Below are 18,266 nucleotides of genomic sequence, written 5' to 3' on the forward strand. Positions count from 1 at the left end.
TGTGTGTGTGTGTGTGTGTGTAAAATAAACCAACCCTTTTATTTTACCTTATCTTGAGATTGCTGTGGGGTTACTAATAGAGGATTGGATGCCTCCAAACCGAAGGGTTGGGGAATATGCACCACCAAATATAAAAGGGGTAAATCAAAAATCAAAAACACCTTTCTGTCAACGGTCAGGTAGTGAGTGGTGAAATCAGGGCAATTTTAAATTAAATCCCCTCCTCTCTGTAACACAAGTATACCTTTAGGTAAGGAGGCCAAAACTGTACACAATACTCCGGTTGTGGCCTCACCAAGGCTTTATACAATTGCAGGAAGACATCTTTACTCCTGTACTTAAATCCTCTTGTAATAAAGGCCAACATAACATTTGCCTTCCTAATTGCTTGCTGCACTTGCCTGCTAGCTTTCAATGACTCATGAACATGTCCCTGCAAAAAGTCACGGCTCTTTGCCGGAGTTCAGTGAATAACTGCCAAGGACCTGCCTTCAGGCAGGCAACTCATGTTATTTATAGCATAAACTTTCAGTTTTTTTTTACATTTCCAGGATGGAGCACTGGACACAGTTAGATATAAACAAAATCAGAAAAGCAGGTTATTACTTACTGCAGTCTCAGCCACAGGCCACATGCCAGTCTAATAGAGAGAGCCACAATCAATCAAAACAACAGTGAAGTAGGCCTAATATATAGCAGACTTCACTTTGACTAGAATGGACCAAGGTAATGTGAAACAAATACATCTCATATGATAAGTACTGAGATTGTGACACAATTGTTGGAATTTAATGGGCAAAGAAGTGGCAGATGGAATACAACGTGGGGAAGTGTGAGGTCATGCACTTTGGTAGGAAGAATAGAGGCATGGATTATTTTCTAAATGGGGAGAGAATTCAGAAATCTGGAGTGCAAAGAAACTTGGGAGTCCTAGTCCAGGATTCTCTTAAGGTTAACTTGCAGGTTGAGTCGGTAGTTGGGAAGGCAAATGCAATGTTCGCATTTATTTTGAGAGGACTAGAATATAAAAGCAGGGATGTGCTGCTGAAGCTTTATAAGGCTCTGGTCAGACCACATTTAGAATATTGTGAGCAATTTTGGGCCCCGTATCTCAGGGAGGATGTGCTGGGCCTGGAGAGGGTCCAGAGGAGGTTCACGTGAATGATCGCAGGAATGAAAGGCTTAACATATGAGGAACGTTTGAGGACTCTGGGGCTATACTTGATGGAGTTTAGAAGGATGAGAGGGGATCTGATTGAAACTTACAGAATACTGAAAGGCCTGGATAGACTGGATGTGGGGAAGATGTTTCCATTAGTAGGAGAGACTAGGACCCAAGGCACAGCCTCAGAGTAAATGGAAGACCTTTTAGAACAGAGATGAGGAGAAACTTCTTTAGCCAGAGAGTGGTGAATCTATGGAATTCATTGCCACAGAAGGCTGTGGAGGCCAGGTCATTGAGTGTATTTAAGACCGAGATAGATAGGTTCTTGATTGGTAAGGGGATCAAAGGTTACGGGGAGAAGGTGGGAGAATGGGGTTGAGAAACATATCAGCCATGATTGAATGGCGGAGCAAACTCGATGGGCTGAATGGCCTAATTTCTGCTCCTATGTCTTATGGTCTTATGGACTTACGCTGTGTAAAAGTGAAGTATTATCAATTCACTTGTCACCATGGACTAAATTCAATAATGAAAGCCAAAAACTGATGAATCAAAGCTACCAATTCTCTCTAATGGTTGATGTACAAAGGAAGGAGGACACCTGGAATTTTCATTTCCAATGAGCAACTCCCCTGTGATTGGCTTATTATTTCATCAGTACCAGGCCACCCATCCTCTGCCCTCGTCCCTATGATTCTACTCACTTTTCATATAATGAAGACATAATGGGACAGGTTTTACTTTTCTGGTGGTTGAATGTAAAAAGATCACCCGGGTACACTGAAGAGAGGGAAATCAGGCAGGTTCAGCAGCAGGCATTGAAGTTTCTCTGCCCGATTTTCCTTTGCTTTATCCTTTAAAAGCATTTTAAAGATCCTTTAAAACCAAAATGTAAAAAGAGGAAGCTCTTTTCCTCTTCTGTCTGCATGGTTAGTATACCCAAAATCTCAATCCTTGGTTGCCTTCTTTCTATCGTTTCTGTGCTGACTCTTGATATTGTCACCCAGGAGTGTAAAGTGACTATATTGAGGATGCTCAGCTCCACCAGCTGTCCTAATGCATTATGCCATTGTGATATCATGGTGACAAAAATTTGATTATCAAATATTAAAGCCAAGTGCCACTACAGTTATTAAAAGCTGAATGTTCAACTTCTGGTTAAGTGCCTAGAAATCCAGCCCAATGTTTCAGGTTGATGATCTTTCATCAGAAATTATTTTCAACTGTCCTGACTAGGGAGCGGGGGGGGGGGTCATCTACCTGAAGTGTTAACTCTGTTTCTCTCTCCACAGGTGCTGCCAGACTCGCTGAGCTTTTCCAGCATTTTCTGTTTTCATTTCGGATATCCAGCATCAGCAGCATTTTGCTTCTTGTATAAGTCCTATCAACCTTTGCATGAGGAGGAAGGTCTGAACTGGGAACTTGAATGCAACCTTAAAGAAAGGCACAACATTCACACGAAGCAGCTGTACGGCAGTGGGACTGCTTTTCGGTTTTTCATGTAAGGGCTGAAGAGGCTGTTGGTGGTCCATAATTGAGCCCTAGCCATATAGTGTCATGAAAGTTGGAATGTTTTGTGGTGATGATATTACCGAAGCTCAAGGCACAAGTCAAAATATTCACCAGAAATTTCTTTAGGCTTTCCAATTGATAGGTGTAACTTTGGTCAAAGCTCATTTACTAGCTGGAGTTATGACAGCTCAGGAATTCCCAGCAACTGTCAACTCCTACTCATGTTCATAATATAGATAAGATAACTTATAAACTCCCGAAATGGTTCTGCAGGTAACTGATTGTTGCCACTTTCTTTTGCGAACTGGAGCTTTAAATTGACAGTTTGGATTTGAGAAATCTAAATTTTAAAGTTGCCAATGTTGATTCTTGCGAGGAATAGCCAGGAAAAGATATGAACAGGTTTTCAATAACAAACTGAAAACAGATTCATACAGAAAGATTCAACTTGAACTCTATCATATTAAAAATGATTAGCTTCAGTCCTGGCTCCATACGTGAAAATATTCAATCAGGCACACATTATTTTCACATCTATTTGAGTGGAACTGTGGTGATAAAACACCCACATTAAACACATTTTAAGTTTCTTATTACTACTTTGCTTTCTTCATCAGGCTTTCAAGGTAACATTGTTAATTAAACTTTATCTTCAAGTTGATGCACATCAGATCGTCACTGTAAAACTTGTACTAAGCTCTTGGGTAAAGGCAATAGTGCGCATTGAAATTGAGCTTGTGATAAGATAGCTGGCACTTCAGTAAAGTGTGTTTATGCCCTGATACACTTTGAACTGATATCAAATGGCGAGGTCATGCTGGGGGAAAAAATCCTTTTAAAATGTATTACGTAAATGACAATTGCTAGCATATGCAGTTGATTATAATATAATGTAATGCCTGACATTCATCTCATTGGTATAATGTGCACAGTTTGGAGTTCCAGGTTGGGAGCCTGAGACTGAGATTTAATTTTCTAATTTATGCTCACCGGGCAAAGCATAAACAAACTCAAGACTTCTAATTACATTGCTGATTTCTTCAGTCAGTTTCTTCAGTGGGTCTAATTGGCAAATGGAAAAGTAATCAAACCCAGGCAATGGGCAGAACAGCTGCAGCTGACTCCAATGTCAATGAGTAAAAGAAGTTGGACAAAGGAAGAAAGATTGTGTGAATGGTAGCCAGAGATAAAAGCTCTTGAGGTAATACTACACTCAATTGTTAACATATCAAGGGAGGCTTTTACTGCTGTAAAATAGGGAGGTACCAAATTTAAAATGAAGGTGATTGACTTACTGCTCCTTTTCTGGGGGTCTTCCACTGGGCAGCTCACACGACTACCAGAATGAGGGAGCAGTTTCACTGATCTATGCAAACTGCAAACGTATGTTCGACCGCCCAATATTCTGCCAGTCTCAGAGCTAGCAAGCTGCAGCAAGGTGCCTGTTTGGGTGTGCAGTTCATTGGTGGAAAGTTAAAGAGACCCAGTCCTCAATATGGGCCAGGCATTTAACCAGAGGCATCTGGAAAATAACACGTCCCTGGAGTGGCTGGCTACCCAATCATTAAAATCTGCTCTAACAAGTTATTACTTCCTCATTATCATGGTGATGGATATTAGTGCTGAGGGTTAGAACTCTTCTCAATTACCCAGTGTTAGTGTTAGCCTTAAACACTAAAAGCACAGCCAGTTGCATATTCAATGCTGGTTTATTATTCTTTGGTTTGCCTTAAGAGAGTGCTTATCAGTCTCCTGGGCCATGTCAAAAATGGACTGGTTGGGTCAAATGGCCTGTTTCTGTGCCATACATCTATGCAATTGTACCACTAGATATTGGACAGTAAAGGTTGTAAGAGATGTAGGATCAGCTTAAGAGAAAGACTGGTGGCTGTGCACTCAAGAGAACATCAGTTACAGACCTAAAATCATAACAGTGACTACTGTGCTCAGCATTGATCACTGTGTCAAAAAGCTAACATCCAGTTGCAGAGTGCAGAAAAGTAGCATAAGCCTAAAAATTTGTTGGCCCTGATCCCATTTTATAGGTTTTAATTTTGTGTCTAATCTTCTAATGTGGTGCATTCCACACCCAAAGTGTGCCACCTGCCATATTGGTAAAGGCTGAACAATAGGTGCAATGGGCCGATGCCTGAAGCAAGAGTTTCACATATGAATAGTTGATGTAATGCCTGTTTCAGGCCCCATTCCTGAAATTGGACTGCCCTGAACATAGCCAACATAAAGATAACCAAATGTAAATGTAAATCTAATCAGCAGTCCTTAAGGGAGCCACTGAAAGCTGTTACAAAATACCTAAGACTTTAAAACACTGCAGTGCTCCTCCCAGCACCATCAGCTCCACAGTCCTGCATTGGTCCCCTTCTAATCCCTTCCTCTCCCTTCCAGGACATATCTAAGACCCAAAGTTTTAAATCCTATCCACTGGTTTAATTTAAATGAGGCCCAAATCCAACATCATGTATGCTTTTGACCTACCTCAATTGGCAGAGAGGTTGATCAGAGATTGGAAAGCCAGTGCTAACTAAACTCATCACTTTGCCTGGCAGCATCTGTGAAAACAGAAAACAGGGTTAACGTTTCGAGTCTGCGTGACTCTTCTTAAAGAAGCCTTGAAATGTTAACTTTGTTTCTCTCTCCACAGGTACTGTCAGACCTGCTGCGTTTTTCCAGCATTTTCTGTTTTTTGTTTCAGATTTTCAGCACCTGCAGTATTTTGCTTTTATTAAATTCACCCCTTTGATCCCTTGACTCAAATCAACGGGTTGAGGAAAAAGTCTTGAAACTTGAGATCTTCAGTCTTAAAACTGAAAGAAAAAGCTTCATAGATTTCTATAAGACAACAAACTATGCAATGGAGAGGGTATAAGCTTAAAGATTTGAGAGTTGGACTCTAACATTTATCTTCTTCCATAGATCATTGTTTACATTTAATTCTTGGGCTAGAATCACTCACTGTAGCATGCCAGCCTCCTTTGGTTATTGTAAAACAAAAATGGAGGCCACTTAACCTTCTCCTAAAGTGCATTGAGATTAGGGATTTGAGGAATGTCAAAAGCCTGTATATTTGAAGAATAATACTGTTCACAACAGAAGAACTTCTGGTGACCCAGCATTCATTATCAGAACTATATCAAAGTAGGTTTTCTGAAGCACTTAGGATACCATTAACCCATGAAGGAATAAGATCTGATCTGCATTCATATAGAAGCAGTATTTGCTCCACTCTTCAAAACCTTCCAACCTGATAGCGAATAAGGACCCCAGGTTCTATTAGTAGCTGTCTCTGTGTATTTTTAAACAGAAGGAATGCCTGCACTAATAAATAATCATTACAGTATCAGCTATAACATAAAAAAACTCTAAGAAATATACTATTTAATTGTACAACAAAATGTGTCACAAAATGCAAAACAAAAACAGAATCTGGTGGTTGTTGGGCAAATAAAGCACGGGTAAGAAATGCTTTATTTAAACATTGCCTATTGGGTAAATATGCTGCCTGAAATTTTGTGAAAGTTCCACTAGTCTCCTGCTGTAACTCCAGTGGAAAATGACAGAGTCACTAGGAAAATAAGCTGATCCAGGTTTCCATTAGTTCTGAGAGTTCCCTCACTTATTTGTAAAGGGCAGACTTTGTTCACCCATTACCAACCAATTAAAAGTAAAACCCATGTCAGTGTTAGGACTGTGGAACTTGGATTCTAGCATTGTTGTGGTGATCGGTATCTCAGATGAGGCCTCCACAAAGGCATATGTGGAATCCAGCAGCTGGCCCAGGCTAGGTAGTCAGCCTGCTCCACCAACTGCAAAGATTGCAAGCAGATCAGCCATCCTTCTTCTGGGATTCGAAAGAGACATTGCGCAGGTTGGAGAGGACCTATGGGTGATTCCATTTCCACCCACCCCCATAATTAAGTAGCAAAACTGGAGTTCCATGGGCCAGGGATGTAGACATGGTAGCACTTACATCATTCTGTGTGATGCTAACGGTGTGCCCTTTAATTGAATACCACCAAAACTCTTGTTGAGGGAGAACTGGGAGGCACTTTCAAACATGATCCTAGTATAACAATGGGATTGCAAAGCAAAGAATTTTGAGGCAACTGGGCTGAAAGACCTCACTATTCAGGATGTAAAAGAAGCCTGTAATCCTTATAGATGATCTTTCTCTCACTGTATTTATCCAGTATTTCTATAGTTCAATCTAACCTATGGTGTCTGTATTTTATCAATCCTTTTTCTCTGAACTTTCCTCTCTTGTTCCTGCTGAGCTCACAACCTACCATCCTACTATCTATTCCTCTCCCCATGTTGAAACCATGATTCATCACAGGGATTCTTCAACTAACACATTGGGATTGAAATTGAACACCAATTCACCAACCTCTGGCTCCCAATGCTCAGTTTGAGTTCTGCCAGGATCACTCAGCACCAGACCTCATTACCGCCTTGGTCCAAATATGGACAAAAGAGTTGAATTCCAAAGGTGATTTGACTGCTATTGGCATCAAGGTAGCATTTGACCAAGTGTGGCATTAAGGAATGCTAGCAAAACTGAAGTCAATGGGAATTAGGGGGAAGACTTTCCACAGGTTGGAGTCATAACTAGCACAAAGGAAGATAGTTGTGGTTGTTGGAGGATAATCATCCCAATCCCAGAATATGACTGCAGGAGTTCCTCAGTGTAGTGTCCTTAAACCCAAATATCTTCAGCTGCTTCATTGATGGCCTTCCCTCCACCATAAGGTCAGAAGCGGGGATGTTTGCTGATGATTGCACAATTTTTCAGTTTTATTCCCAACTCCTGAGATAATGAAGCAGTCTCTGTCTGCATGCATCAGGGCCAAGACAATATTCAGGTTGGCCTGATAAGTGGCAAGTAACATTCTCACCACACAAATGCCAGGCAATGGCCTTCTCCAACAAGAAATAATCTCACTATCTCCCCTTGACATTCAATGGCATTACCACTGTCAAATCTCCCACTTCAACAGCCTGGGGGTTAAGGTTGACCAGAAACTTAGCTGGACCATTCTTATAAATACTATGGTTACAAGAGCAGGTCAGAGTTTGGGGGTTCTGTGCTGAGTAACTCAACTCCTGCCTCTGCAAACAGTTTCCACCATTTACAAGGCACAAGTTAGAAGTTCAATGGAATACTCTCCACTTGCCTGGATGAGTGCAGCTCTAGTGTAAGAAGTTCGATGTAATCCAGGACAAAGCAACCCACTTGATTGATACCCCATGCACCACCTTAAAAAAATGACTCTTTCTGCCACCAGCACACAGTGGCAGCAGTGTATACCATCTACAAGATGTACGGCAGCAACTTGCCAAACCTTCTTCAGCAGCACCTTCTAAACCTGCAACCTCTACCACCTGGAAGAACAAGGGTATGGAAGCCTGCAAGTTCCCAAAGCCACACAACATCCTAACTTGGAACTATATCGCAATCCTTTCTGACGCTGGGTCAAAAACTTGGAACTCCCTTCATATTATCTTCACCACATGGGCTGCAGTGGTTCAAGAGGTTAGTTCACCATCACCTTCTCAGGTCAACTGGAGATGGACAATAACTACTGACCTTGCCAGCGACATCATATCTCATGGAGTGGGAGCACAAAATGGATTGTGTTAGATTGACCACTCAATATTCTTTTCACCATATTTTGCTTTCCATTGGCCCTTAAAGTCTACAACTGTTTGAAGTCATCCATCATGGTCATCTAAAATATCTTTAATGGAAAATCCATAGCCTTCCTCCTCCCAAGCTGTAGCTACTGGGAAACACATCATAGAAGTACTAAGGTAGGGCATACAAGGCTGGTATTAAAGGCTTGCTAAAGTGATTTCTAATTACTTATTTTAATTATTAGAGATGGAATTGAGCTGTTTTATAAATTTGTTTTCCATTCTGCATTGCATTTGGTTATTTGCAGAAACATAGAAACACAGAAAAATTTATGGCATAGGAGGATGACAATTGACCCACTATGTCTTTGTGGTCAAAAAAAGAGGCACCCAGCCTAATCCCGCTTTCCAGTTCTTGTTCGTACCCTTATTGGTCACGGCACTTGAACTTTCCTCTAATTCTTCCATCAATTTCTTTAAACATATGCCTCCTAGTTATTGACCTCTCCACTAAGGGAAATAGATAAATTCTATCCACTCTATCTCAGCTCCTCATAATTTTCTATTCCTTAATTAAACCTCCCCTCGGCCTCCTTTATTCCAAACAAAATAACTCCAGCCTATCCAGTTTATTTTCATAGCTTCAACTTTCAATTCCTGGCAATATCCTTGTAAATCTCCTTTATATGATTTCTGGTGCAATCATATCCTTCCTATAACTCAGTGACATGAAATGTTTGCAGTACACTAGCCGTGGCTGAACTAATGTTTTATACAGTTCGAGCACAACCTCCCTGCTCTTATATTCTAGGCATCAGCTGATAAACCACCTTATTTAACTGTGCAGCCACCTTCAAGGATCTGTGGACAATCACTGCAAGTTTCCTCTGTTCCTGGACACTTCTCAGAAATCTACCATTCATTGTGTAGTATCTTGTCCTGCTTGCCCTCCCCAAATGCATTACCTCACACTTCTCCGAACTGAGTTCCATTTGCCACTTTTCTGCCTATCTGACTAGTCCAGTGATAGCTTCTTGCAGTCCACAGCATTGTTTACCAAACTTATTCCCGCTGTGACCCCATTTTAATACTTCACACTTAGTCCGACACCTGATTGAAAATTGGGGAGGGCTGGGACAAGGAGTTGCCAAGCGGGGAGGGGCTGAGGGGTAGGGAGAGTTGCTGATTGGGTGGGTAGGAGAGAGAATTGCTGGGGTTGGGTTATGCTGACTAAGGGATTGGGGAGAGTTAAAACACAGGGGTACAGAGACAAAGAAAAACTCAGACACCTACCATTTTGCAGGCTCTGTTGGTGTCAGTGATCAAGCCTCAGAGCTCCTTTCAATAGGCCATGACCCCTAGCAAAAAAAAATCACGCACATTTAAAGGGGCCTCTCCCCCAGTCCCAGAACCGTCAAATCTGAGTATCCACTCCACAATCAGCATTGCTGGCTCAGAACTTGCGACCTCAATTGCTCCCTACTGGGGGTCATGACCCACAGCTTGGGAAACCCCGGTCTACAGCTTTCTTTATCACTATTAACCATACAGTCAATTTTTGTATCATCTTCAAACTTCTTAATCATGCACTCTACATTTATGTCTAAGTCATTAATATATACCACAAAAAGCATGGTATTCTACTGAACCCTGTGAAACCCTACTAGTAACAGTCCTTCAGTCAGAAAAATGCCTGTCGACATGGCTCTCATTGTAGGCCAGCACTGCAGCTGTCCCTGGGTTCCTGACTGGGACTCATGAGCCATGTCAGAAGGAGATGACCCTTGTTGCCCAGTAGTCAGCCTATAACTTGACAACCTGACTGGAACAAGGGTGGTATGGAAGACTGGTGCAAAAAGAATGAATTTTGACTGTTGCCAGGATATTGGGTTCAAACCTGTATAATGTATGGCCTGTGGTCACCACCTATCTGTAGGTGAAATCTTTTTGAATGATAAGGATTTTCTGACTGAGAGCTCAGAGTTTTTCATATGGCTGGCCACTTGAGCTAATTATTGGACAGAAAGCCACACTCAACTGTCTGATTTTCTTTTCTGCTCATGGTAAATGTTTGTACCTTACCCTACACTCCAATCTGTACTTCACTCAATAGATCCTATAAGACCTAACAGTTACTGTGCAAAAAAATCCCTTCCTGCTGTTATTTAGTTACATCAAGGGGCTATGCTGCAGAGGGAAAGAACATTTCTAATGGTGTGCCGGCGCTTAAAAATATGTGTTCTAAACTGCCTTACGCCATAATGTTACTGGTTGTTTAGGAATAAATTGTATGGGTGGCTCCACAAAAACCAATAAGGTATTACACCTTTTATGTTGTGTACACAGTAGCACAGATAAGCGGATTGCATGAAAACAGGGATGTTGGGTATCTAGATACATTCAAGGCCTTATCAGTGTCATATTCTCATGTTATGAGAAAGACGGTATTGGGAGTGCCAGGACAGAACTTGGGATCGGCTTTCAGAACCTCTATGTTCAACATGAGCATGTAGGGATTTTTTGGGGGAGTCTTCTGCGGTTGATGAGGAGTGAGCAGGCAAAACGCTTGTCATTCCTTCCCATAATTATTTGAAGCTGTAATAGCTGTCCTATTACTTAGTTGTCAGCTCATAATAATGAAGCTTTGTGAACCCATGATGGACATGAATATGCCTGATTACACCGAAACACTGGATTCATCCTATACTATGCTTGAGTTTGATAGCCTGAGAGTACTGCCACCAAATAACGGTGAGTTTTGATGTGTAAGTGAATTTGCCTGTTTAAGAGTTTTGATGTGTTTAAGGTTGCACTTTAACTAGAATAATAACTTAACTCATACAATTCTTCTGCCTTTAAATAAACCATAAAGTATTCGGAAAATGATGTTAAATATTGGTCCCAAATCCAAATTACAATTGGAAAGACAGCAACAAAATAAAAACTGAATTTCAATTTTGCGACACAATCAGTAAATTTAAAAGTCATAACTCTGTCTATCAATTTACATAGAGCATGTGAAAAACTTTTCATTGTGTGCACTAAAGAAATAACAAATATAAGCTGTTAAACCTTTAGCTGTCATCGAGATGTCATAAAGTTTGCACTATGTTGGTCTATTCATTTTGAAATAACAGTAAACTGTACAGTAAAAAAAGATTGTATCAAAACACGTTTACCAAAAATATGTTTTATTTCTGCATTTCCTTTTCAAGTAAAACAAGGGAAACATAGAAACATTAAAGCATTTTGAATAAAGTATTAAATGTATAGGAATTTGCAGCCTAGCTTTAAAGGCTAATGGTATCTGGGTCACTGGAAGACTATTTGACTTGTAGTTAAAATTTAACCAGGTTTTAGCTACAGTATCTGTGTTGAAACCAGGTTGTTAGACGTACCATTTCATACTCGAACATCATACCGTGACTATGAATAATTGGAAGTCTGTCAAAATAGTAAATGAACATTTATTACTCAACTGTTTTTCCTTTATAAACTATCATAATGCCTCGCCTTGAATAAAATATCCCCTGGCCCCTCCCTACGCTTTCCTCTCCAAAGTCCTGAACATGTCGTCACCTCCCAAATCCTTGCCAATCTTTCCTGGAACCCCATGTCTGAATTCTTTCGGTCAGGTTTCTGCCCTGCCATAGTTCCAAAATGGCTCTTATCAAAGTCACAAATGACATCCTATGCTACTGTGGCAAATGCTCACGATCCCTCCTCATCCTCCTCGACCTGCCTGCAGCCATTGACACGGTTGATCACACCTTCCTCTTCCAGCACTTCTCCTCTGTTGTTCAGCTGGATGGGACTGCATTCACCTGATTCCATTCTCAACTATCTGATCATGGCTAGAGAATCACTTGCAATGTTCCCCGTCCCAACTGTTAACTCTGGTGTCCCCCAGGGGTCCCCTCCTATTTGTTATCCACTTGGCGGCACCATCCATAAATAAACACCAGTTTTCACATGTACACTGATGACACCCAGGTCATAAGAAATAGGAACAGGAACAGGAGAAGGCCATTCAGCCCCTTGAGCCTGCTTTACCACTCAATTAAATCTTCTACCTCAATGCCATTTTCCCACACTATCCCCTTATACCATCATATCTTTAATATCTAGAAATCTATCAATCTCTGTCTTGAATGTACTCAGTGAATGAGCCTTCAATGCCCAGTGGGGTGGAGAATTCCAAGGACTCACCACTCTCTGAGTGAAGAAATTCTTCCTCATCTCAGTCCTAAAAGGACTCTGGGTCTCTGTCCCCTGGTTCTAGACCCCTGCCCCCACCCCCGACTCCAGCCAGGGGAAACATCCTTCCTGCATCTAACATGTCCAGCCCTGTAAGAATTTCCTATGCTTCAATTAGATCACTCCTCATTCTTCCAAACACCAGAGAATATAGGCGCAGCCTCCTCAACCTCTCCACCGCCTCTCTCAACACTTCCGTTGCTAAATTATCAGAGTTTTTGTCCAACATCCTGCACTGGATGAGAAATAAATTCCTCCAGATAAATATTAGGCAGATGAAAATCATTGGCCCCGAGCTTCCAATCTCCGAGGGTGGGGGTGGAGCTGTATCCGTGAGATACCACAGAAGATGCACTGGGGGACCCTTCCCCAGGGTGCCTCCATGCACAGAATTTCAAACTCCTGATGAGCAATTATCCTGCACTGGGAGCCATCCAAAACCCTGATTGAAATTATAGAATTCAGATGGTTCCAATTGTCTTACCAGATCAGTTACCCAGGAAAGAATAGAAGAGATAAAACCATTTCTAACTCCTGGGTAACGATAGTGCTGACCACCACCACCCAACTCCCTGACCCCTACTGGACTTCCTGCCTACGCTCTGGCGCCACCGACTACATACCCCTCAACCTCCCATCTACCCTCGTGACTCCCCAACTACCATTCCTCAGACTACCCTCCTGACCCCCTGACTATCCCCCCAACCCGACTACCCTTTCAACCCCCTGAATATCCTCTCCCCCTCATCTACCCCCAACCCCAAGTACCCTCCTGGCCCCCTGACTACCCCCTACCGCCCACTATCCTCCTGACCCCCTGACCACCCTCAGCATCTGACTACCCTCCCGAACCATCAATGAGCTCCCACCCCGATTGCCCTCCTGACTCCCTGACTATACTACCAAGTCCCCGATACCTTCCTGACCCCCTGACTACTCTCCTGATCCCCGGACTACCCCTTCAACCCCCAAGTTCCCTCCCAAACACCCAACTACCCTACTGAGCCCCTGACTAGCTCCCTCCCTGACTACTCACTGACTACACCTCCCCCTCCAAATACCTCCCCAACCATCCTGACTGTGTCCCACCCAGACTAACCTCCCGACCAACCTCCTGATCCGACCACACCCCCACCCAATCAACCCTCTGGCCCCCACCACCCCATCCTACCCAGTTATCTTACACACTTACCTTCTTCCTTGGCTTCTCAAGGTGGCTGGAACCTTTAAACTTACCTGCTTTATGGAAGCTAGTAAAAAGGGGTAGAGACTTCCTTTCCTCCATCTCTGCTGCCCTAAAATGAAGGCCTCAGGAACCCACTGCACTTTTCTCATTTGGCCCAAGTCAGAAGATCAGGTGTAAAATGTGCAGTTCCCAACTAAGGATAGTAACAAGCATCAGATGGCAATTTGACTGTGGTTGCCACTCTTCAGATGTTATGGCCCAACATTGTATTTGGTCCCCGTGACAAGCTCAGTTCCCAAGGCTGGCATTTTCCATGCCCACTGGCGTCGGGCATATTCGGTGGCATGAGCGGACAATATGGTGAGAAGGCCAAATATCGGTTCCTTGATGTCAGAAAGTTTGCGATCATCCACTTCACCTTTCGATGGCAGGTTGCGTTCCCCACCATTGGACATTTGGAACCTCATTGTAATACATCAGCATACCATTATAAGGCCAGGCCCCCAGGACTCATCTTCTCTGACGATGCATTTCACAACAGCATAAAAGAGACGTGCACCTGGCGGGCTGCACTTTGCTTGGGACTTCAAGGTTTCTTTGCCTACTTTGCTTCGCCAGCACTCGCAGTCATCAGTGCCAGCCTTCACAGACAGCACCACATCACTTTTAAGAGGGCTCAAGGGTATGTGTCTACCTACCAGATCAGCCATATGTGGGTGGCTTTTCAATAGCTGCAGGGCTAGGTCTTGCTTGGGAAAGAGGGGGAAATGGCTTCAGGCAAGGGAAGAGGCTGCTGGGCGAGGGCTGTACTGGGGAAGGAGGGTATCCCAGGGTGTGTGTGGGGGCGCATATTGAACTGTGCAAGTGGCCTCTAGATGGTGAGGGCTGAGGAGGCAGCCTCCAGAGAAGATGAGGCCAGATGAACATAAGCGGGTGTGTGTGTGAGAAGGGGCTGTGATGTCCCTTGACCTGGCAGTAAGCAAGGTACCAGTGAATGTGTGATTGGCTTGAGTGTGTGGGTTTAGAGTGATGAGATGGTTGTTATACCCTGACTGCACAAATGAGGTCATTCATCCTCTATCTGCATTGGATGACCAACCTCTTCTGTGCAACGTTGGCACTGACCACTTCAGTCATCTCCTACCAAGCTGGAGTGGTAATGTAGCTGCCCCTCCTGCGGCCAGAGTGGGGGCAGAGGGCATCAAAGTGGGCCTCCACGGCGTTCAGAAGGTGCTCGAGAGTTGCTGTCTTCTTGCCTTTTGGGGCCATGTCTTCTTTGCTGCAGTCCTGGGCTGGAAGCACTGAGTGTGGCTGTACATTAAATGTGGTGCCTGGCGTGATGAAGAAGCAAGGTGATGGCGTGATGGGTGAATGGGAGCCCACCATGCAAATGGTGTGTTTCCCGGGAATGCATAAGTATTGCAACGGGTTTGGGAATGATACGGTGTGAAAACCCACCATCGCGGCTGGTGGGTAAAAGGTCATTTTACTCACCCACGACTGCACTTAGCGCAAACATGGGACAATTCCACCCAAGTCACTGACTGTCTCTCAGTCCTCTTACCCTTGCATTGAGGCTGAACAAGACTACTCACAACTTCGGTGCCATATTTGACACTGAGGTGAACTTCTGAGCGCATATCCATAGTCTCTAAAACCTCCAGTTTCCACCACCATAAAATTGCCCAGCTCCACTCCTGTCTCAGCTTGTCTGCTGCTGAAACCCTCACCTTTCCTCTGTTGCCTTGAGACTTGACTATACTAACACCCTCCCAGTTTCTGAAATCTCTTTCAGCTACACAGCCCTACAAGATAACTGCACTTATTTAATCCTGGCCTCTTGAGCATCCCTGATTTCTCCACCATTGAATCTGTGCCTTCAACTGCTTAGGCCCCAAGCTCTGGAACTCCCTTCCTAAACCTTTCTGCCACTGTACCTCACTTTCCTCTTTTAAAATTTCTTAAAACCTACCTATTTGGTTTAGCGTTTGCATTGATATCTTTTAATGTGGTTTGGAGTCCTATTTTATCTTATAATGCTCCCATAAAGTGCCTTGGGACATTCCATTGCATTAGAGATGTAGTATAAGTATACAAATACTTGACTTAATAGGCTTTTATGTTTGTGCAACTTGGTGCTAAATATTATTTCTAACTGAACTTTAATATGATACATGTTTAACTGGAACAAGTACATCTGATAAGCTCTTTGAATTCATTTCCTTGTCTGAGTGTGAACTACACAATTGCCAAAGCTCAACCCTGTATATAACTGTTGCTCCGATCATTACCATTATCATAAAAGAACATAACCCAAAGTGTACCATAAAATCTGTGCAATCAGATTGCTTAATTCTTTATATATAACTTTCTACTGGTGTGATTGATATGCTGTTTATGGAAAATTTGGAGATTTTTTTTAAGATACTGCTTCTGTTCAAGAAAAACAAAACATCTAGCATATATTGTAAATACAAAGGAACATCATAAAATAAGTGTGTCCCACTCATCAACAGAATATGTTGGAATGTTAACTAAATATCATGCAGTTCAAAGCGGGCACACTGTTGGCAGTGATGATTCTGCACATTGGTCCAACATGGCCTGGAGCGAATGTTCCCTCTAAGCTGTGCAGGTGTATGGCTGCAATAAACAGGCAATGCCTAGTAAAGAAAAATCAGAGGGGAGAACGTCTGAAGCTTGAGTGAAATTTGGCTTTGGGTCTCATTTCTATTCTACCACCGAGCTGCAGGCACAAACTGGGTGCCTACTGGATTGGGTTTCCACTGGGGGAAAGGGCAGGAAATCAGCCAGCTCCTACATTGAGACAGTCAGGAGGTTGAGTCTGGAGGGAGAAGAGGTGATCCCAATTAGGATAGGGTTGCCAACTGTGATTACATGTATTCCCGGAGGTTTCATCATATGACCTGCCCCCAACTTTCCGGCCATTAGTCGGCCAGCACATCCATCCTTGTGACACACTGCCTCCCTGTGCCAATTGGAAAGCAGACTCATTCGCACAATTGGAAGGTGCTTGACTGTCAGACAGGCAGCATTTTTTCCCCCTATTTTCAGTATTTTTATATCTAGTAAAGAGAAACGTTCAAAGAAAAGCACAAAATAAGTAATCTTTTTTAATGCCCCAATGATTTTTCTCCAGGATTGCACATAGCAATCACCCCCCTGATTTTTCGTTGATGTGCACCGCCTGTTTATTGCAGTGCGTGGTACATTTCAAGTAACATTGCAGCCACACACCAGAGGGAACATTAGCCTCCAGACCAGGCATGGACCAATGTGTGGAATAATCACTGTCAATGGCACACCCACTTTGAATTGCATGATATTTATGAGCAGGCCAGTCTAGTTAACAATCCGATGTATCCCGTTGGCGATTGAGGCAGGCTCATTGTATAATGATCCTTTGTATTTACAATTTATGTCAGATGATTTGTTTTTTCTCAATTTTCAATTGACCTTCAACTCTTGGAGACTCAAGGCCAATCCTGGAGGGTTGGCAACCCTAGGTTGGTGCTTTTTTAGAGTGCTCTCCAGCAGTCCCTCCAAGGATTGCTGGTTAGGCCATTTAACCAGACAAAGATTTTTTTTTCCAAAAATATACTTTATTCATAAAAAATTGTAAACTTATATTCCATGACACTTCAAATGGAACATTATTGAAAGTGCAATCGAGTTCAAATTCTTTCCATATAGCATGTGGCATTCTGATGTTCCTTGATAGAAATGCAATTACACATGATATTTCCAATATACATTCCATGTCAGAGATACCTCCTGAGGGATTTTAAGTAGCTTCCTTCCCCTTGGTATACTATGGCAGGTGAAATTAGACACTGTGCATTACCCATTGAGCCTTTGCAGCAGCTGCCCCAAGCTTTAATGCATCATTCAGCACATAGTCCTAGGCCTTGGAATAGGCCAGTTTGTAACACTCAGTTTTGGACAACTCTGGGCCAGGCAAAGAACACTTGAAAATTACACAAATGAGAGAAATGGATTGAGCTTGCCTTCAAAAATACCAGGAAACATTTCCCATCCCACACGGTAAAATGTTTTAATAACTGGTATGGGCTTTCCAGTAGCCATTCCCTTGTATTTTATTTTAATGGAGTACGTGGAGCAATTAAAATGAAAGAGCCATGGACTGCCTTCTCCTCGGTCTCAGCTATACATACTTCCCAGTCCTCTGGCCCTTTTGTTCTCTATGGATCACCTGGTGCCACATGTTCATTGACAGTATCTAATTTTCCAGGGTGGAAGTGTCTGAAATGGTATGTTGGACTCAGAAAACAAATGGTATAGGAGCAATATGTTGGGGCAGAGGAGTAAAGATCAGAATCTTGAAATTTGCGACACCTGTTTGGCTTTGTTTTCAATGTCCTCATGGTCATCTTCGTAGTGCATTAGAAAGAATTTTCTCCCCTCCTGCCTCTCCTCCACAATATCATAGCTTCCTCATTCTCTGTCTTCCAT

At 42.8% G+C, this 18,266-nt stretch overlaps 1 protein-coding gene across 1 annotated transcript in view; it reads left to right on the forward strand.

Moving 5' to 3' along the window:
* Positions 1–716: 716 nt before the first annotated feature.
* LOC121280074 (hepatocyte nuclear factor 4-beta-like) overlaps positions 717–18,266 on the forward strand; it is a 100,268-nt gene continuing 82,718 nt past the window's right edge. Inside the window, exons 1-3 of the mRNA XM_041191702.1 lie at positions 717–726; positions 2,516–2,666; positions 10,950–11,080. Coding sequence (XP_041047636.1) covers positions 717–726; positions 2,516–2,666; positions 10,950–11,080 — 292 coding nt within the window. The remainder of the gene's footprint in view (positions 727–2,515; positions 2,667–10,949; positions 11,081–18,266) is intronic.

Source organism: Carcharodon carcharias, chromosome 7, assembly GCF_017639515.1.
Source record: "Carcharodon carcharias isolate sCarCar2 chromosome 7, sCarCar2.pri, whole genome shotgun sequence".
NCBI lineage: Eukaryota > Metazoa > Chordata > Chondrichthyes > Lamniformes > Lamnidae > Carcharodon > Carcharodon carcharias.